Genomic DNA, 20,965 nt, shown 5'->3' with positions numbered 1-20,965 from the left:
TGTAAAACAGAACTTAAGTCATTCATTCAGAAGAGGCAGCCGTGGATGCTTCCTTCTCTTTTACCAAGTGATACTGGGCCTGTGGCAAAAAGCAGTCTAACAAGTGGGGCTGCCCAATTATTCTATTCGAAGAGGCGGCCTCTTAGCTAAGAGGCAACGCTAGCAAAATTTCTTTAGAGGCGACAAGCTGCAATGTATGGAGGCCACATCTAGTGAGAGAGAGAGAGAGAGAGAGTTTGGAGGCGGCAAAAACGTACATTATGGGTGTTCTTAGGCCTTGTTGGGTTGCACAGGATTTGAAGAGGATTAAAAAAGATTATGAGGGATTAAATTCCATGCAAGTCAAAATCCTCGCCAATCCCCTTGGAGAAGAGATTAACCAAACAAGCCCTTAGGAGGCTTCAAGCCTTCTGTTAGCTTCTCTCATAGGCTTAGCTAGTAGAGTTTTCTACAGGATGAAGACCTATTGTATTGACTAAAATAAATACAACACCAGACTAATAAATAAACCGCTCGCAGAAGAGAAAATACAGTAGAGATGGCACTATTTCATCAACAGAGCCCAAAATTTGAGCGAAGGCCTTGCTTGGAAATACGTTCCGTTTTTCCTATGAGGTATGTACTATGTTAAAAAAATGAAGAATGAAAATACATCTCTCACTTGGTCTGTGAAAGTTTTCAGCCGGAACGTCACCAAAACAACCAAAAAGTAAACACCCGTGAGAAACAAGCGCGATTTCGGGACTCAGATGATTATTTTTACGTTTCCAACTAATAAGCGTGTTTTAGGCTGGAAAACGCCGAACCAATCGAGGCCTAAACCAAATTCAGAGCGGTAAGTGTGAAAACCCAATGATAATAAGACGCTGCTACACACATGATAAAATCTGGACGATTTTGTGCGATACAACACATCAAGTCGTTCATGCGAAGGCCAAAACTGGGTAGTATCACCATTCAGTGCTCCATCGTCCATGGTTCATCCACATCAAGTCTTCCACATTCATCCCATAAAAAAATCATCATCTGTAATGAAATGAAAATACAAGAAAAGAATATGGACGATCGAGATTTAACTAAGTCTCAGTCAAGTGACATAACATATAAAAGAGAAAAAGAAAAAAAATCATGAATCTCAATGTAACGTCTCACGGATATAGCATAGACTTAGCAAGAGTGTACAGTAATACTAGTCGACGTCACTGAGTACACGCACCAACCCTTCCAAATCATTGTGCGAGGTTCCGCCCTCCGCCACCGCGGCGGCCGCATTCCGGCCGAGCTCCACCGCACGCTTTCTCACGGACTCCCCCTCCTTCGCGACAGCTGCAGCCATGACGCTTGCCATCTTTCCAGCGTCGGGCGCGGTGTCGGCGCCCTCCGCCACAGGCACCGCCACGCCGGCCTCCGCAAGCACCGACGCGTTGATGAACTGGTCGGCGCCCATCGGCCACGTGAGCATCGCCACGCCCGCCGCGGTCGCCTCGAGCACCGAGTTCCACCCGCAGTGCGTGAGGAACCACCCCACGGCGCGGTGGCGCAGGATCTCCACCTGCGGCGCCCACCCGCGGATCACCATGCCCCGTGACGCCGCCGTGGCTGCGGCCTCGAACCCCTCCGGCACGACGGTGCCGCTCCTCACCGCCCAGACGAAAGCCACCGAGCTCAGCGCCAGAGCGCCTGCCACGCACGCCGCCTGCGACGGCGACAGCGCCTGCTGCGACCCGAAGCAGACGTACACGACGGCGCCGTCGTCGAACCCGTCCAGCCACGCGGCCACCTTCGCCGGGGCCACCGCCGGCTTCCCGCCACGTTCGTCGCAGTTGCGCACGGCGTCCGACAGCGCGCCCACCGCGAACACCCGTTTCGCCATCAGGTCGGGGAGCGGGCGCTCCACGTAGGCGGCCTCGAGCGCCGCGAACGAGTTTGCCACGAAGCAGGAGCTCTCTATATTCCACAGGAAGATCCGCCGGATCGTCTCCGACACCTCGTCGCCGGGCACATGCACCCTGAACATCCACGGCAGGCTGCGCCAAGGGAAGCTAGGCGAGCCGGGCACCTCCGAGAAGGTGACAGTCCCGTCGGCGTCGTCGAGGCGGCGCCTCGTTGGCATGCGTCGCCAAAGGGAGTGCGTCGTGGCGAGGTAGTGAACGTTGGCACACGAGAAGGCCACGTGCGGCACGCCGAGCTCCTCGGCGAGCGGGAGCGTCCACCCCGTGAACAGGTCGGAGACGATGGCCGTCACGCCGCGGGACTGAGACTTGCACCAGGAGAGGAGCGGCGCGGAGAGGGCCGCGAGGGAGGCCATGAACGGGCGGAAGAGATCGGCCGGGAGGTCCTTGGTGTTCTCGCCGCACCCGGCCGGGAGGAACGGCGAGGAAGGGAACGGCAGAACGACGGTGGCGACTGACGGGCACGCTGCGAGGAACGGCGCGAGGAGTCGGACGTTGCCTGCCGTGACGGCCACGGTGAGCGCGAGGCCCCGTGCGGAGAGCAGCGCCGCGAGGTCGAGGAGAGGCAGCATGTGGCCCTGCGCCGGGTAAGGGACAACAAGCACGTGTGGCATGCCGTCGCCATTGCCAACGCCGTTGCTTGCGCTTGCCTGCGGTGCGGCGTACATGGACGACGGCATGGCGACGGGCAGGTGCGAGAACTCAGAGCAAAGCACAGAAGAAGAGATCTGCATGCTAAATAGTAGAAGAGCTCGCGTTCGTGACTCGTGAGTCTGATGCTGATCGTCATCTTTTTCTTTAAATGTTATTCTTTTCAAGAAAATTCCGCTCTATTTATCAACGGTTAAAATGGTACCAAGAACCCTTCCTAAATTTTGTACTCCGAACCAACATGTGGTTGGATGGTTAGGCCATCCGTAAACCGCCCGCATCCGTCCGGACCATTGAAGCCCTCCAACATGGTTTTGTAGCGGTCCGCGGCGTGGTCCGGACGTGTTTTCTCCCGCAAATCGAAGACAAACATGGGAACCTTTGCGGGAGTCCGGACACCAGATATGTAGGACTCTGACACCCCTTACCCACACAAAACCCTTCCCGGACCCCCGCGCCTTCATCCTCCTCGTTTTCTCTTCTTTCTTCTTTCACTCTTGCCTTCGCCACCGCTCCACCACCCCGGCCACCACGACACACCTCTGCAGAAACTCTAAATCTTTGTCACCTCCAGCATTTCAGCAGGGTTCCACCCCACTTCTCCTCCGTCGCCGTTCAACCCCTGTTCTCTGACCGCCCCGTCAAGTATCATCCTCTATTGCTATACTCACCATGCCCGGCAACTGTTGGATGAATCGCTAGAGCTAAAAACAGTTTCCCTTCTTCTTTCTAGCAATGGATTCCGATTTGGAATACATATACAAGCAGTATGTTGAGTCGTCTGACGGTTCGTCAGACGAGGAGGAGTACTCGGATGAGACGACGATGATGCAGGCGGTCCTTGATGAAGACGCGGAGCACGCCGAGGAGCATGTTCTTAGTTTCAAGGGCTCGATCAAGGGTCATCGAGTGATCAACCGCAACAGGGTATGCGGCCATTTAACACTGATGGCCGACTATTTTGCCCCCGACGCACTCTTCCCTGACCATTTTCTCCGGCGTTTTCGGATGCGCAAGACTATTTTCGACCATTTGTACCATGGCGTCTGATTCTATGATGACTACTTCATCCTGAAGAAGGATGTCGTGGGAACGATTGGGTTCTCTGGTTACCAAAAGTGCACGGGTGCACTTCGGATGCTTGCATATGGCACGGTCGCTTATTCGTGGGACGAGTACATACAACTGTCTGAGAGCACATGTGGAAATGCCATGGTGAGGTTTGCGATTGTCGTGGTCGAGGTGTTCGGACCTCAGTACCTGAGAGAACCAACTCTGGATGACACCGAGAGGTTCTTGGAACACTGAGAGATTCTTGGCAATCTCAGAAGTAAGAGGGTGGACATGTTTGTTTGGATCTTTTGATTGCATGCATTGGAAATGGAAGAATTGTCTGGAGGCTTTACAAGGTCAATATCAGAGCCATGTTAAGAAGCCCACCATAATTCTTGAAGCAGTTGCATCACAAGATCTTTGGATTTGGCACGCTTTCTTTGGCATGCCTAGGTTTCAAAATGACATCAATGTGTTGCAGCGATCTTGCGAGGCTGACTGAAGGAAAAGCTCCTCCTTGCTACTATACTGTCAATGGAATGAGTACAATATGGGCTACTATCTAGTTGATTGTATCTATCCTCTGTGGACTACCTTTGTTAGCACCATCTCTAACCCAGTTAGCCAGAAAAAGGCTCACTTTGGCCAAAGACAAGAAGCAGCTAGAAACGATGTCAAGAGGGAATTTGAAGTTCTGCAGGTCCGTTTTGTAGTTGTTCGTGGACCTACTAAACAATGGGATCCGGAGACCTTGTTGGAAGTGATGACATGTTGTGTGATCATGCACAACATGATCGTCGAGGATTAGGGTGACGATGTTGCCGCAACTCTAGAATTTGAGAACAAGGGTGATCCTATCCAACTTCCAGACCAGAACCCGGTCACATTTGAATAGTTTAAAATTCGGCATTGACCAACTCACGAGCAGCTGAAGTAAGATCCGATTGAGAATCAGTGGACGGTTAAAGGGGAAAACAATGATGGGATGTAATATTTGAACTTCTTTAAATTTGAACTACTGTTGCATGCGGCTACTTGAACGTTTGGACCCTATGTATGCGGCTATTTGATCTTGCGGACTTAAAAAAATAAGGAAGAGCGGATGTATGCGGCTACGGTTAGATGGCGGCCTCTCGCATCCATGTCCGCAGACTGGTCTCTCTTGTTCGTGGACAGATGCGGGAGGAAATTTGCGGGTTGCTGTTGGATATGCCCTTAGGTGGACAGTGGTATCCCCCCCACCAAGGTTCATGGCCTGGTGCTCGCATTTATTTTTGAATTTATTTCAGTATTTTCGGCGATGCGCGTTCAGTGTGATGGGACGTTCCTGTCAAGTACGAGGCATCTTTACTAACTTCGTCAATCTCAAAATGATATGCTAGCTCAGTCTCTCAGAGATGCGCATAGGGGTAAAGTCTGCGTCGGTATAGTGTTCGAAAATATTGTACTTACTAGTTCTTTCTTTTTCAAGGCATATTCTAAAACGTTAGCCAACTGCTCTTAGATTTTTCTTTGGTACTATTACTGTTGTTCCTGCATAATAACAAAGTAAAAAAATCACTTTCTGCAACAAACAATATTTCTTCCACTTTCCAGCGAAAGGCGTGATACTCGTGGAAACTTTTTTGGTTAAATTTCCATGAGTAGCAAATCTGTTCAGGCTCTGCAGTGGATTCAAGCGAAACACGTCCTTATCCACGCAAATCACGAGCTTAATTAACTAAACCAAACTCCTTGATTTCCTATTGTTATATGCACTACCTAGCTCACCTGCTCAGAGCCGGGCGCCCCAAACACGCCTCATACGGCCGAGCAGACGACCCGATCAGTGATAGGTAATAACACTCTCATATCCAGCTCAAATATGAGACGGATATGGTAGCGCCCGGGCGCGCCCGTCACGTTGGATCCGGCCTACGCTGACCCACCCGACCGCACATATATTTCTCTTCATTCCCTTTCTGGACCAAATCCTAGCCACTTCATTTCACTCCCCTCCGCCACCCAAGCTCTTGTTCGGCGATCTCCAGACTTCCTCGGCATGCCGGGCGGCGGATCCGAGTCCAACACCTCCAGATCCGTCGACTCCAAGCTCATCCCACGAGGCCCCGAGGAGGAGACAACCGCCCGCCTTGTGCTCCACCGCTCCCATGAGGAGGCCGCCCGACGACAGCTCTGAGACTCCTTCCGTCGGGAATCCATTGCGTTCGCCCAAATGGCGGATGGATCCGCCGCAAGTTGTTGCATCGCTGCCTCATCGGAGGCGGTGCGGTTCGTGTGGTGTCCGAACACGGTGGCGGACGCACCATGGGCGACGTCTGACGCAAAGATGGCGCGGCGTGCCCGCCGTGCGAGGCAGCGGGCGCGGGAGGCAGCGGCAGCCCTCGCAGTGGTGGACGTTGGCAAGGCGGAATCGCATTCTCCGGTGTCCCTGTTATGCATCAGTCCGGGCGCCGCAGCCGCGTCGTGGTGGATGTCGCCGACTCGTCCCAGGACCAACACTCTGCGGAGCGCAGCCGCCCCCGGACATGGGCATGGCGGAGCCGGACGGGCTCCGCTTAAGATTAGATTTATGTTGCATGTAATAGTATGGATTTAAGGTATCTGATTGTGAAATGGATTATTTAAGGCATGATCGGTCACTAGTATGATTGTATGATTGTTAAATGTTCTAATAAAACCTAGTTAGTAGGCGACAAGACTTTTCACGCCATAAAGGCCTATTTGGAGAAGTGAGAAGACATGAGAGAGTCTGGAGTGGGCTCTTATTCTACTGCTATGGCACATGGATCTAGAAAAAGTAGTATACATGCACTTCCAATCTTATGCATTGCTTGTGCAAATAGTAAATGCTTAGAGCCAATCTAAGAGCGAACCCATTATGTGAGTATTATTTTTTCATAAAAACTTTTACATGACTTGGCATCTCTTTGTAGCCATTAACCGGCTACATTATTAACCTTGCTCTAATCTATCCTCTAACATGCTAACGAGTTGCTAAACCAGTTAAACAATGATTATCACAGAAAACAAGACAAGTATTCCCTCCGTCTCAAAAATAAGTGTCTTAAACTTAGGCTAGTCATAGTGGGGAGTATCATATACTAGTATCATATGTAGTATTATGCATATGATACTAGTGTATGATATTACCTCCATAATGCATAGTATCGTAAAGTAGTATCATAGGTGATCATATTTATTGCCATGCATGACATAAAGTAGCATAGCATTTAACATAATACGGTATCTACCTATGTTACTCTAATCCTCTTTCTTTTCTTTAATTGTGTGCCACATAAGCATGTTTGCTAGTCCCAAGTGCATGTTACCGGTTATGTCATCTCCACTATGGCCAGCCTTAGTACAAAGTTAAGACACTTATTTTGAGACAGAGGGAGTAATAAGCAATGCTAGGTCCGGAAACAGGAAAGCGGGCTTATTCCCCTTCCCTTTATCTCTCCTCCGACACCCCTCCCTTTCTCCTCCGACAGCCTCACTATTTTTGGCGCTATGTTGTTGTGGGGCTTCACTCCGTTGCTCTCTAGCAGCGTTTTTTAGGCACCCGCTCCTTAGCTCAGTTATTTTGTACAGAGAAATACGATTGCAAGTGGCGGATCCGATGGGACCCCTCATAAACTCATGCTGGCCTTGTTCCTCACCTCTTTCAGGGTCATGGATATGAAAGGGAAAATAATTGTGGATATATGTTTGGCCCACTCAGATATGACGTTTCGTGGTGTAAGCAAGCTTGCTTTGAGGTTCTTCGTTATTCTTATATTGTTGCATCGGCCTTCACCTTCGAATCTGAAGAATGGCTCAATATTATTCTTGGAGTGCTATTTCCAAATTGAAAGGGAGGCCCTTTTTGCCCTCCGTTGGCAAGGTCGATGTCGAAGGCAGTAGGTTGAGTGTCTCCAGCGAGGTGACTTGATTATTTTTTCTAATTATTATTTTTAGGACGGTGCACAGTTAAGTCGGCCAAGGTTGTTATAATCGTAATTCTGAATCGGATGGGAGCTCTGATGGTAGAATCACAAATTATACAATCTTAACTATCAGAATCGTAAAAACGTAGACTGTACTAACCAAAATCGTAGAATCGGAAGGGCTAGTTTTGATTGTAAAATCGTAGAATTGTACAATAGAATAGCAATTCTGACAACCTATGCATGGCAAAGAATCCCGTGAAGACCGGATGACACGAACCTTCTTTGACGGTCGTCAACCACAAAGGATGGCTTGCTCCATGGGATACAAGTAGTAGGGAGAGACATTATATCACAGGTTTTGGGCAATGTCCTCACTCGGTACCTTTTTGGAGATATTTGTGCTCGGAATTGGGAGCTCAGGGGACGATCCCACCTGTTTCAGCAGGCCCTCGGAGTGCACTTTCGAGATGGATGATGCCATGACCCACAGAAGCCACGGGGCAAGAGAGGTCGATGGTAATCCAGGGTTTATATGCTCTTTGGCCCACAGAAGCCACACGCGGGAAGGTAAAAAAATCGCTGATGCGCAGATCATTGCAACATCGGTTATCATTTATATGGAGGAGTGACAGGACGATACATCAAGTGACGACGAAGACATGGCCCGCTTAATCCTGTTGAAGCCCATTTATCGGTCTAACATTTCAAGCTAGCTAAACGAAACTTATGGTTGCGCCATTTACATGGATCTTTAATGATCCTTCCGAGATGGCGCATGTCACCTCCCTCTTCCCTGTCGTGCTGCCCAGATGGCAGCGGACATGGACATTCAGAAACTCCACGCCTAGATGAACCCTAGGAACTTTTCGGCTGAGATCCATGGATTTTATATAGTTTTGTGCTTTAAGGCGGCTTGGTCATGGACACTTGGTAGCAGTTTCAATAAACGTCCACAATACAGTACAAAATTGTTATTAATACTACAATTGGAATTATAGCCTTGGAAAGAGTACTATATAGCACTTATTCTGATCATTCGGTCGACACACCAACCTAGCCAATCAGACAAAAGAGAAGGATAGCAAGGACAACAGTAACACTTCATGCAGAGTAAAATAACTCAGAACCAGGGCTGTCAAACCGATAACAAGATACGTTTGGTTCACAAAAAACGAAGCAGCCTCACTGAGTTCACTTCTTATGCTCGGTGGTCACTAACCAAGCAAAACTGACAACCATAAGTTTAATTTTAGAACCGACAGCCAAAAGATTCTGAACCAACGAAAGCTCTACACCACTAAGTTTCTAAGAAGGAAAGTTTGAATCATTTCCAAGTTCCACAAGGCAATCTCAACATTTCTGCAACGGAAGTTATGCGGGTCGAGGCTGAGCGCTTAGTCTTCCTCCTCCTCGCCGTCGTCACCACCACCACCTGAGGCCTTCTTCTGGTTCTTCCGCTTCACTCTTCCAGGTTGGCCACCACCCAGGGGGCTGGTGAGAGAGAAGTCGACGTGCTTCTCAGTGTCCACCCTCACCATGAAAGAAGGAATGTTGACAAGCTGCTTTCCAACCCTGTGAAGGAACATATACAACAGTAAGATCATCAAAGGATAAAAACAGCACTAAAGAAACACCAAGTGCTGATCATTATATATGATATGCCTCACATCTACAGTAGTCAAGGATCTCAAGACAAGAGTGATGAAATTGTTAAACTATAACAAGGAAATTATGTTGTTCAAACCTTCAAGACAACAAGTGAGTTAGAAGTTTAACAACAAATGGAAATTAAGAATACAATTAAACAAAATTTAGGCCAATGTTACCAAGACATGTTCATTCACAAAAGCTAACTGTTCAGAGAAGAAAATGAAAAGGCTGGTAGACAAAGACCAACACAAAATAAAGCTGAAGAAGAAAACAGCATATATCAATCAAAATAAAGAGGTTAGCAGCAAAATAGGGCACTCAGAATGAAAAGGACATAAAGAGTCATTGGTCTTCCAACCTCAGTAGAGATATATTAACTCCTCATTGTGCCCTCAAAAACATGTACTGTGGATATTTTAACAGAACTACAAAAGAGGTGATATGAAAAATAACTCCCTAAGCACTGATCAATCCACTCAAAATAAGATTGCCCAAAAAAGATCTATTAGCAAATAAACCATGGAAGAGTTCACCTATAACCTTCATAAATTCGAATAGATATTCTGAAACTGAGAATTTCAGATTGAAATCATTTTCCAGAATAAGATCGCAAATCTGAAAAGGCAAGGACATCAGAGAATATTTGATTGCAGCATTACACACAAAGTGTCTCAGACGACCGTCGTGAGTGACATAAGTTTCTCATCATATGTCCCATATCCTTCAATCAGTACAGATCGACCAGCCAAAAATGTACAAATATTGGCAAAAAAAAACTGGAACCAAACTGACTAATATAAACCTACAGACATAGGCAACCTCACAATTATCAAGCATGATCTATAAATCATCATCTTCAGGTCTGCCACTACTACAGTTTACCAGGATTTGTTCAAGAGTGATGAATATCATTAAGCAAAAACAAGGAAAATCATGTTGTTCAAACCTTTAAGGACAACAAAGGATTCACAAGTTCAGATCAACAGCCAAGGTTACCCAGGCATGTTCATTCACAAAAGCTAACTGATTCAGAGCCAGTTGCTTCATGTTGTCAGCAGAAAAAGTAAAGGCTGGTATATGAAGGCAACTAAACAACAGAAAATGAAGCTATCAAGCTGAAGAAGAAAACAAAACATCAGACGAAATAAATAGCTTAGCAGCCAAATAGAGCACTCAGAATGATAAGGACATAACAAGTCAGCAACAAAGAGATCTACAACAATTATTAGAGTTAATATGAACAGGACACTGTGTGTAATGTTTTGATCTATCCTCTCAAATAAGAAGCCCAAATAGATATATTAGCAACTAAACCATGGAAGAGTAAATCAACCACAACCTTAATAGATTTGAACAGACATTCTGAAACTCAGAAATTTTCAGATTGTGTTACTTTTCCAGAAGAATAAGATTGCAAAGCTCAAAATTAAACTAGGACATGATTACAGTAAGACAAGCAAGTCACACAAAATGATCCATCATGGGTAGCATACCCCAGAGATCAAGAGCAAGGGACATCAGAGAAAATATGATTGCAACATTATACACAAAGTATCTTAGACGACCGTCATGAGTTTGCATACAGTTTCTCATCATATGCCCTATCCAAAATGAATAGGCACAAGTCATGTGTTATAGAATCAGTAGAGACCCACCAGCCAAAAAATGTATAACAATATCAGCAACAAAATATAGAAAACTATCATCTAAATTACGAAAGCACATCCAAACATTACTTCTGCATATGATCTATCACCATATTATAGTGAAGCACAAAACTGTTGGCTACAACAACATAGGTACACATCTCATTGTGGTTTACTGATTCCCAGGTGAGTACTCTGATATTGCATGACAGGATTAACTAGTAGCCCTGTAAATTTCAACATGCATAAAAGAGATGGGTTAGTGTGGATGCCTAACCTGATGTGGCGCTGTCTGATGAGGACACGAGCATGATGGATTGACTTGGCCATGCCATTCTTGAAGACGATGGTCTGGAGACGGCGCTGGAGGAAGTTGTCAACAGTGAGGGCAAGCACGTAATCAAGCTTGTTCTGTTCCTCAGTGAGAAGACCGTAGCGGTTCATGCGGCGCAGGAGCGCTGCACCCTCAAAGATACGGCGGGGGTTCTTCTCATCCAGGGTGAGCAGCTCCCTGGCAGCATTTCGGATGCGGCTGAGGGCGTACTGCACACGATAGAGCTCACGCTTGGCCCGCAGACCGTACTCCCCAACCAGCTTCAGCTCAGCGTCAAGACGCTCCTTCTCATACGGACGCCTTGGCTTCTTGAAGGTCTTCCCATCTGCACCACAACAAAATCGTAAGACACTTGTAAGACCCAAAAACAACAATCAGATACAACACAAGCACGTAAAATATCGTGCGGAAATGGCATGGCTTAAACACTTAGACGTCAAGCAGGAGACGAATATGTATTAAAAGCACAACTCGTGCTAATTATCTCACATCAAAGACTAAACTATACGCAATGGAAGCCGCATTAGCCTAAGCCGAGTGACGTATCAGAAGATAACAGAAATATCTCAAGTTTAAGAACATAAATTTCAACTACAAATAAGAACATAACCAAAATCGCTCGTTTTGGAACCAAATCTGCTACGTACCAGGCTAGTCTACAAATCTTCTTCGCCACAGGGTACAGAGCGTCGAGTTCATCCGATCAAAACCGGAAACGGGAACGAAACTAAGCATTTGCGATCCTATACCAGACACCAACAGACGCTGCCTCACGAAACTAGCAAAGCAAATTCGGATCGGCCCAGAGAGACGACGTTCAGCATACGCAGCGCACATTACGACGACATGGGTGGGTGCGTAGAAGGGGGGGCTTACAGTTGCGGTAGAAGTTGACGTGCACCATGACTGCCGCCTCCGCAGGATCGCGCGGGTCGTCGAGCTGTGCGCCGCCGGTGGGGGTGAGGGGATCGGTGGAGAGTGGCGGCCGAGAGGACGAGGCGATATTATATAGGCGAGGGCTAAACCTAATTCGGTCTGATGGGCCGAGCTTTGGAACTTTGGTCCTCTGCAAGCCCTAGTGGGCCTTTAACGGCGAGGCCGACACATGAGGCCCACCTCGCGTAATAAGGCCGTGAACTCTAAGCAGCGAACGGGCGCACTCAAACCAGGAAAAAAAACACCACCGCACCGCGCGTCCCCGGCCGCGCCGGGCCCAGCCATGCCGCCGCCGTCGCCGGGGAAGCCGCTGGTCACCACGATCACGGCGCTGCTCAGGTCGGCGACGCGGCCGGCGCACCTCCTCCAGCTCCATGCGGCCATGCTCAAGGCCTCGCTCTTCCCGCACCACGCGCTCCCGACCGCCAGGCTGCTCGCCTCCCCGCTCGCGCCGCTGCCCTACGCGCTCTCCCTCTTCGCCGCCATTCCGTGCCCCACCCTCTTCCACCACACGGCCCTCCTCCGCGCCCTCTCCGCGTCACCCTCCTTCTCCTCGGCCGCCTCCGCGTCCCTCGCCGTCCTCGCCTCCGCCCGCGCGCGCCTCCCGGCGCTGGACGAGTTCGCCTTCCAGCCGCTCGTCGCGCTCTGCGCCAAGAACTCCGGCGACGACGCGGCGGCCTCGCTCGGGCGGCAGGTTCATGCGCTCGTGCTGCCGTACGGGTTCTCGGGCGTCGTGGGCCTGGGGAACGTGCTGTGCCACTTCTACTGCTGCATAGGGAACATGGGGGACGCGCGGAGGATGTTCGATGAAATGCCTGAGAGGGACACCGTGTCGTGGAACACGATGATCGGAAGCTATGCCAGGGCCGGGGAGATCAGTGCGGCGGTGGAGATGTTCGGCGCTATGATGTGCTGTGGTGTGGATGTCAGTGCGACGGCGGTGGTCGCCTTGGCTGCGTGCGGGTGGCAAGGGGAGTCAGTGCATGGGTTCAGCGTCAAGACAGGGTTCTGCAAGGATGTCAAGGTGGCGGCAGCAATGGAGGGGATGTATTTTAGGAAAGGGGAGATTGGATGTGCAAAGAAGGTCTTCGAAGAGGCGACGAGGAGGGACTTGGTGCTGTATAATTGCATGGTGGATAGCTGCGCAAAGGCCAGGCGAATCGAGGAGGCAATGGGCTTGGTGGATAGGATGAGACAGGAGGGACTGAAACCAAACACAGGGACTCTTGTGGGTGTGCTCTCTGCGTGTGGAGCATCGGGGGCAATCGTACCCGGTCGTCGCATCCATGAGCTTGCGCTGGAGATTGGTCTTGAGCTTGACACTGCACTAGGAACATCGCTCGTGGATATGTACTTCAAGTGTGGGTACCCAAAGGAGGCAATTGCAGTTTTTTATGCAATGCGCGACAGGGATGTGATGGCATGGACTGCGATGATCATGGGGTTGGGGGTTAATGGGCAGTCAGATGCCGCAATATCACTGTTTCACTCAATGCAGCAAGACGGTGTCACTCCTAACGAGGTTACCTTTCTTGCTGTGCTGAATGCTTGTAGCCATGGCGGGTTAGTGTTTGAAGGGAAGAAGCACCTCGAGAGCATGGTCCGGAAATATGGTATGTCTCCTCACACCGAACACTATGGCTGCATCATCGATCTCCTCGGAAAGGCAGGGCGATTGGATGAAGCGTATGAGCTTATAAGAAGTTTGTCGTCCCATGGCGATGCTATGGGATGGAGAACTTTACTTGCAGCCTGCAGAGTTCATGGCAATGTCGAACTGGGGAGGACGGTGCAGGCAAGGCTGGACGCCATGGGCAATTACCATCCGTCAGATACCATTCTGCTGTCGAACGCATATGCACTGGGAGACCGTTGGGATGAAATAGCACAGGCCAGGGATTCGCAAGGGCAGAAAATGGTCATGGACAGGAAAGAAGCGGGTTGCAGCGCCATTGAGGTGTCTTCCTCAGATATCTAACCGTGCTGAATTGAAGCAACGACCACTAACTGATCTTGGACTGTCGATGCGGAAATATACTTCTGCACAGGTGACTGAAGAGCAATCCATACATGTGCAGTTATCAGATACAAGATTCGGGGGTAAAGCAGTTTTTATTATCACCTATTTAACCCGTTAAGACCAAGATTGGGAGACAGGTTGGAGTTTACATACACAGCTACATATGTATCTGTTGCAGTCACTCCACTCACACTAAGAAACTTTTCAGACGGTGAAGCAAATTGTGTTATGTACTTAAACCCTGTGCACACCGTCTTCCTCGCTAGTGCCACTACTATATTGTTGCTCCTCCCCCATCCTTGGAAGGATTGGGAATTCGTTTACTGGCGACATCACCGCTGGTGTTGGGTACCGTGCCTGGGGCCGTGTCACATTATTGGAAATCCCCTGGTCTTGTGACAGTTCGCTGTCTTCAGTGGATGCAGATGAAGCTTCCGGGAAGAGCTGCAGCTCTCGTGGTGGGGCGGCATAGCATTGCTCAGTGATTACAGGTTGCAGTGAAAGTGCCGTCGAGGTGATGACTGGTGAGTGTGGCGAATGTTGTACTGGGAACATTCCGCTTGTGGGATAAGGTACTGCAACGGCTGATCTTGTAGTATCCTGGCTCCAAATAGGGTTGCTTTGCAGACGCACTCTAAGCTTGTTCTGAAGCTCCAGGATTTCATTGCGAAGCATGCTGTTGTCATCACGCAGTTCATTTCTCTCCAACACAACCTGTTTCATATCATGAGGAAAGTAGGAAATGCATCAGTGATGAAGTGCTGAGGAAGTGTATTATCTGAGCAGTGATAATAGAGTACATTACTGTAGTTCCTATTTGTTCATAAATAATGTTACTTGGCATGAAGCCATAAATGTTAACGGATGGGATTGGTTTCCTATTCTAAAGGAATCTCGGCACAAGAATATGTACTAACATTTTCATATCCATGATATAATAGACACAGATCATCAAATTGCTGAATAGAGTTGCTCTACTCAAAAGGTCTTACATAGTGAGATTCATTCTTCAGTGTGCTATTCTCCTTCCGAAGAGATTCCACTTGTGAAACTAAATCCTTCAGTATCCGTGTAGTGTCACCCAATACACATGCCTTCCCGTTGTTCTGCCTGTCTGGTTCTGAAAAGGGAGATGTTTGCATTGTTTTAGAAAGTATAAATGCATATCCAAAACGATGGGACTGTAGATTTGATACAAACTAATCAGACACTGGGGATAAGGTCATAACATATATGCAATCGATGTAAATTTGCCTTGCATAGTGAAAGGTCAAAACTCAGGCTATTGTGTGAATACAAGCTATTTGCTAGATGTTGAATCTGTGATCTTGCTTTATTATCCTAATAAAATCAGCCTAGCATTTGGATGACCCAAGAGCTCTACCAGCATGCTAAGTTTTACATAGAGATAACCACCCCACAAGCTCATATAAAGAAACTTCCTAACGCGGTAGTGGCACCAGAAATCATGTTGTTGCAGCTTGCTGCTTTGTACTAGTAAGATATATATACACATACCTAGCATGGCTCCCAACTCATTAAAGAGGTCATTCTGTGTGCCTCGCTTCCGTTTCTCCCTCTCCGACTTATGGATTTTCTTTGGCACCTTCTTCTCGCACTTCCTGTTCACGACAGACCTGCACAATGTTCAAGCATCAGCGGAAGAATCCAGTCAGGTGATGCCAGAATTGTACGGGAGAGTTTTATCTTTGCGGTGGTTCATCATGAAGTGGTACGAGTTTCCAGGATCATAAGACACCATGGTGAACACTATTGCACACACTAAATTTGTAGCGCACGAAATCAGAACACGAGAAGCCACGCCAGAGTTACCTCTTCCACAACCACAAGATTACCAATGGAATGGATGCTACAACTTGCAAGCAGTTTATAATTTCAGAAACAATGATTGTTCAGGGCAAAAATCCAGTGCTTGGTTCCTCTACTTCAAGGTTGAATATGAAGTCATGTGGGTTTCAGTATTTCCATATCACTCGCCAAGACTCTATTGAAAAAGATGGTGCTCGAACCAATTCTACAGGGTAAAAATCGCTCTAGAATTCCTTTTGCTCTGGAATTCCATCTGCAGGCCAGTTCATTTTCTTGTTCGTCTTCCCAAGACTGAAAAATAAATAAATCACAGGCCCCAGAGCTCACCCCTGGACGTGCAGCCTCTCGGCGGGGGCATTCACCATGTCCCTGGGCACCATGCTGACCGAGAAGCTCGATCCGGTACCTCACCCTGCGAGTAAAACCAAGGTCCATCAGTCCCTCCACGCCCCGACCCAGCACAAATTCCAAAGAACATCGAGAGAGAAAATAAACCACGACGATTACCTCCAATTGAAGCGGGGAAGGGCTGAGGCTATGGAGCGCGAGCCTAAGAGCTGCTCTTCGAGGGTTTGGTCTACCTGTGGTTCTCCTCTCCGTGATCGCTCGAGGGGAAGGGGGGAGGGAGGGAGAGACGGGGATGGGAAGCTAAGTAGGGGGAGGATGACGGGGAGTCCAACGGGGGGGGAGAAGCCGGGGGCGGAGGGAGAAAGCGACCCGCCGTGTGATTGGGGACGTCGTGTAGCGTAGCCGAACCGTGGGGCGGGGAGAGGGGGATGGCGATGGGGCGGGGCGCGTGGGCGGCACCGTTCGGCCGCGCGTGCTGCTGCGTGGACTTCCCACCTCGGCGCCGTGGCGGGGCGTGGTGCCGTGGTGGGCACGAGCCTCTGGACCCAGCGGCGGGTGGGCGGCGTGGCGCCGCTGGCCCAGCGCCTAGTTTATCCAGTCCGACCTGGATCCCTCCACGGGCTCGCGCGTGCCCGGTGGCATCCGGCCTCGTGATCCCCTGCGAATTGTTTCGAGTAGAGAAGGAGAGACAATAGACAAAGATGTAAAGTGAACAGTTCTCCTCATTGATGTATATATATAGCCCCCGAAGGGGTGTGTCAGAAGGGACACGAGGCAACCGCCTTGGTTAGGAAAAGTAGGGATTAATTAAATCCTAACACTCCCCCTGATCCATACTTGTTAGTGTAAGTATCATCATCTTGAAAAGGCTCCTCCAAAAACCCTGTGGAAAAAATATGAGGAGATAGGTGTTTGATATGTTGCTAAAACTCCTTCAAACCCAGTGGGAAAATAAGGAGAAAATGATACAACATATAATGGTTATTGTCTCTTTTAACTCAATACGAGAAAACTCATAGGGTTTAGATGACAATAAGTATGTCACATATACTTTCTTAAAAACCCCGGTGGGGAAAACAGAAAATATGACATATGGTCTTGTGTTGATATTACCTCATTAAAAACCTTTATGAGAACCTATAAAGTAAACTCATGAAGGGAAAAAGAGTATAATATGATGTTTTTAACAGGAACAATTCAGGAAGATACTCCCCCTGATTCTTGCATATTCCGAAGTCGTCATATACCAATTCCATGAACACATTTCTGGAACGTAGAAGTTGGTAGAGACCTGGTGAACAAATCAGTCGCATGATTTGACTTGCAAGATATGCAATATAGTGATATTGCTTATTATGTAATCTGTTTGCATCCGGGCAACACAAGAAACATTATCATTGAGATAATGGTTGGTAGATGTAGCCATGAGGTCTGTTTCGAAGACTCTTCATGAGGGGACTACCACACCTAGTAGGAACACTAAGCTTGTCTACGATCTGACATAGTGGGGATCTGATCGATGTATCCAATGATATTGGTGTTCACATTTCTGTGATACTGAAAAATCAGGACAAGATGTTTGATGCATCGGAGATATCGAAAGATATTCTTGAGTACCAACAAATTGTGTTTGGTGGATCCAATGGCATTATGGAACGTTGAGTTCCAATATCTCATTTTCATCATCTCTTAGGTCTAAATAGACCTTTCTCTGTGTCTAGAGAATGAACTACCATGAGAGTTATGGATGGATAAGATTTGTCCATAATGAATTTCTCCAACATATTTTGGATATAGACAACATAGTATACCATTTGAATGAAGGTGCTCAAGTTGTAGTAAGAGCAGTATTTTGGTTTACCCAAATCCTTCATTTTAAACTCCGTCATTTAGATGATTACATGTGTCGTCATTGCAGACACACAAGCATGGATAATCATCGTTGTAGGAGTAATCCTTGTGTATAAGGATCTCACTACGTCAGTTGTACCATATGTACTAACAACAATAAGTCGTATGGCGACTTACTAATTTTACACAATGTATGTTGCATTTTGTATTTCGATTCAGAATTGAGATTCCATCGGGAATCAATCATATATGTCTGAATCTAGTGATCCACGTGGATATGTAATCACTACATCTATCAACTGCAGAGATAGATGATTTTGTACTGCGAATGAAATAAGTTATCGGAAAGAGATTCCATGTCTGGAGAATAGTTGGGTATCTGCGTGAACCCTTGTGCTACAATACTTGCTCTTTGTTTCACCACCTCGTTGTTCTCAATTCTGTTTCCAGAAGAAAACTGGTGTAGATATTGCTTATGAATACTTTCCCATTATTGAGCAAGATCATTTCTACCTAGATTATACCCTTTGCTTGAGTTCAGTCCGAGTGTTGTTCACACTTTGCCATGGCCATGGTCTTTGGATCTGAATCATTTGAAAAGTTTTGCAATCTAGTTGAGAAATGTATGTTGACAGTTGTAGAATTCCGGTTATATGATTCTCCAGAATCTATATATCAATATATAGTTGATGGAAATATCGTTACCCATGGTGACTGCTCGCGATTTCCCAATGCGATTGAGTCGGGTATTCCGATGTCCCGGTCATTGTGTGCACTATGACCTGGGTTTGGCGGGGGTTTCTCGTCCACTGGGTGTATACTACCCATTAGGTGTCTGTCAACGTGAAGTTGACTTGCATTTACTGAGTCACAGGCCTTGATATCCTTGCTTGCGAGAAGCTGAATCCTGATGTACTTTTGCCATACATCTCCCCCTGTTGCTTTGAACGGGGAGTGGAGTGAATTTTGTTGCTACCTCCACTCTTTCAGGCGTACTTTTGCGGGATTGTAGGATTGTGTGACACCTTTATAGTCAATAAATGAATCTGGCAGGTTATTGCAAATGTGTTGCAAATCTTCTGAACACATGGTTCAGATCTTTGAGTACGTGGATTTGAGGCAGAAATGTGTTGAACATTCCACTAATTTCCTGGCATTCTTTATGGTACTTGAATTCTCCCCCTAATGCCTGGAAATATCTCATTGAATCAACATACTGGCCTTGAATAACTCTCCATTCGAGGGGCTTGAGGTATTGACGGAAATACAGTTATTCCTCACATAGATCCCAACTATATATTGAGGGGCCAATGATGTATGTCGGGTGGTGATATCGGTATGCAACCGAATTACTGCAGATAGGAAATACTTGGTAGGTATCCACATATCAAAGATAGAGGGGAATAATATTATGCAGTTCTGTCATGAGCGTGTAAAACTGCATGACTCCAACGTAAAGTTGGTAAGTTGCAATTCCAAAGTAAAGATAATGCAATGAGCTTAAGTCTTTGGATAGGATTCTACCAAACCATTTTGAGTCTAGACATTAGGACAAATTGCTAAACTTCAATCCAAAGGCCATAGGGAAGGCCCTCAAGGAGAATTCTGCAATGTTATCCATTCGATTTTCTTGAAATCGGTGTCAGGATAATGAGCCAATGGTTTCGTGTGAATAAAGCACACACTTAAGACCATCATGTAGATATGTCTTTTAGAACCATGGCATACCTGAATAGTCTACTCAATGGCTGGTAAGAGCCACTTACCTCGACTTGATGCATTCAAGGAGTCAGAGTGGTTCAGCGTAAACTTTAAGGTGTGCGAGCCTTAAAATTAGCTTCCCTGTGTCACTTGTCGTGCACATAAAATCCAAATATTATTAGAATTTAGCATCATAATAATCATAAACTATTGGAATTGCCAATAGTTTCGGTTTCAACCCAATGTCTCGATGACCAAGGCGAGTATGCCAAGTTTGTCATGTACAAGACACTCTGGAAAAATATCTCGTACGCAACATGTGCTACAGGTTGTGTCATATGTGTAGTACAATCCAGATGATGCACATAGAATGTGCTTGCCATATCCGTTACATATGGTAAAGAGAAGTTATTTCTCTTTGTTGTCATCAGAAATTTCGCTATGGAAACTATTTTGACGGATACCTCCATAGTTTAGTAGGGCACGAGTTAAACCTGGGAAGCAATAAAGCATCCCGATGTTAAGTACCCATAGGGATAATAAATATGACTCGAGTTGAGCCAACAAATACCTCATCGCGTCTAGCGATTTTAAAATATCTCCTTTCTCTCAATGAGAGTGGAAACATTGGACTTCCTTAAGTATAGAGTTTGTGGTGCATATGTCCACAAGGCACATATCATTTTTCATCGGATTGACTCCCGTAGAAATCTATATATAGACATGAAGATTCTCAATATGAAAATCACTGTCATATATATAGAATACATACAAATGTATTTGCATCAAAGTGCTGATACATTATATTGTGATATAGAATATATGATGACAACAATAATCATGTTCTTATTAGAACATCATAAATGGACGTAAATAAATAGATCACTAAGGAGACTAAGGGACTAAATGTATAGTCTCCAAACATGTCGGTTGAGGCATATTCAACCATCATGCTCTCCATGCTCATAGGGTCTCGTGACAGCTTGATGGTGTCAGGTTGAGGGTTTGAAGGGAGTTTCAAACCATTACCCTTGAGGTCCTTTACGTCCCGGTGGCGTGGC

At 47.1% G+C, this 20,965-nt stretch overlaps 3 protein-coding genes and 3 non-coding genes across 6 annotated transcripts; all 6 read right to left on the bottom strand.

The window, feature by feature from the left end:
* Nucleotides 1-1,002: 1,002 nt before the first annotated feature.
* On the bottom strand, nt 1,003-2,639 carry LOC123048966 (UDP-glycosyltransferase 89B2-like). Its single transcript, XM_044471977.1, has one exon. It carries the CDS (start codon nt 2,630-2,632, stop codon nt 1,190-1,192), a length of 1,443 nt encoding a protein of 480 aa, XP_044327912.1. The 5' UTR covers nt 2,633-2,639; the 3' UTR covers nt 1,003-1,189.
* A 6,049-nt stretch (nt 2,640-8,688) lies between these two features.
* Nucleotides 8,689-12,252, bottom strand: LOC123051995 (40S ribosomal protein S9-2). Its single transcript, XM_044475010.1, has 3 exons — nt 12,095-12,252; nt 11,162-11,543; nt 8,689-9,160 (listed from the first exon to the last, which is right to left on the bottom strand). The coding sequence occupies exons 1-3, from the start codon at nt 12,120-12,122 to the stop codon at nt 8,983-8,985; spliced, it is 588 nt and encodes a 195-aa protein (XP_044330945.1). The 5' UTR covers nt 12,123-12,252; the 3' UTR covers nt 8,689-8,982.
* On the bottom strand, nt 9,550-9,632 carry LOC123056351 (small nucleolar RNA Z162). Its single transcript, XR_006426741.1, has one exon. It is a non-coding gene; the product is annotated as a small nucleolar RNA Z162 (small nucleolar RNA).
* On the bottom strand, nt 9,866-9,954 carry LOC123056348 (small nucleolar RNA Z161/Z228). Its single transcript, XR_006426739.1, has one exon. It is a non-coding gene; the product is annotated as a small nucleolar RNA Z161/Z228 (small nucleolar RNA).
* Nucleotides 10,751-10,840, bottom strand: LOC123056349 (small nucleolar RNA Z161/Z228). Its single transcript, XR_006426740.1, has one exon. It is a non-coding gene; the product is annotated as a small nucleolar RNA Z161/Z228 (small nucleolar RNA).
* Nucleotides 12,253-14,173: 1,921 nt separating the features above from the next.
* On the bottom strand, nt 14,174-16,724 carry LOC123051994 (transcription factor BHLH062). Its single transcript, XM_044475009.1, has 5 exons — nt 16,512-16,724; nt 16,332-16,416; nt 15,693-15,811; nt 15,167-15,294; nt 14,174-14,888 (listed from the first exon to the last, which is right to left on the bottom strand). The coding sequence occupies exons 2-5, from the start codon at nt 16,382-16,384 to the stop codon at nt 14,409-14,411; spliced, it is 780 nt and encodes a 259-aa protein (XP_044330944.1). The 5' UTR covers nt 16,385-16,416; nt 16,512-16,724; the 3' UTR covers nt 14,174-14,408.
* Nucleotides 16,725-20,965: the final 4,241 nt, after the last annotated feature.

This window comes from Triticum aestivum, chromosome 2D (genome assembly GCF_018294505.1).
Source record: "Triticum aestivum cultivar Chinese Spring chromosome 2D, IWGSC CS RefSeq v2.1, whole genome shotgun sequence".
NCBI classification, from domain to species: domain Eukaryota; kingdom Viridiplantae; phylum Streptophyta; class Magnoliopsida; order Poales; family Poaceae; genus Triticum; species Triticum aestivum.
This window is presented reverse-complemented; position numbering and strand designations above follow the sequence as displayed.

What these genes read in the sequence shown, in the direction of transcription:
- LOC123048966 (XM_044471977.1), bottom strand. Translation starts at nt 2,632, where the DNA reads ATGCCGTCGTCCATGTACGCCGCACCGCAGGCAAGCGCAAGCAACGGC.
- LOC123051995 (XM_044475010.1), bottom strand. Translation starts at nt 12,122, where the DNA reads ATGGTGCACGTCAACTTCTACCGCAACT. An exon ending in CGTCAACTTCTACCGCAACT is followed by an intron (nt 11,544 to 12,094) that starts GTAAGCCCCCCC and finishes GTTGTGGTGCAG; the next exon opens with ATGGGAAGACCTTCAAGAAG. An exon ending in ATCAGACAGCGCCACATCAG is followed by an intron (nt 9,161 to 11,161) that starts GTTAGGCATCCA and finishes GTTCCTTCACAG; the next exon opens with GGTTGGAAAGCAGCTTGTCA.
- LOC123051994 (XM_044475009.1), bottom strand. Translation starts at nt 16,384, where the DNA reads ATGGTGCCCAGGGACATGGTGAATGCCCCCGCCGAGAGGCTGCACGTC. An exon ending in GAGAGGCTGCACGTCCAGGG is followed by an intron (nt 15,812 to 16,331) that starts GTGAGCTCTGGG and finishes AACATTGTGCAG; the next exon opens with GTCTGTCGTGAACAGGAAGT. An exon ending in TGAAGAATGAATCTCACTAT is followed by an intron (nt 14,889 to 15,166) that starts GTAAGACCTTTT and finishes GATATGAAACAG; the next exon opens with GTTGTGTTGGAGAGAAATGA.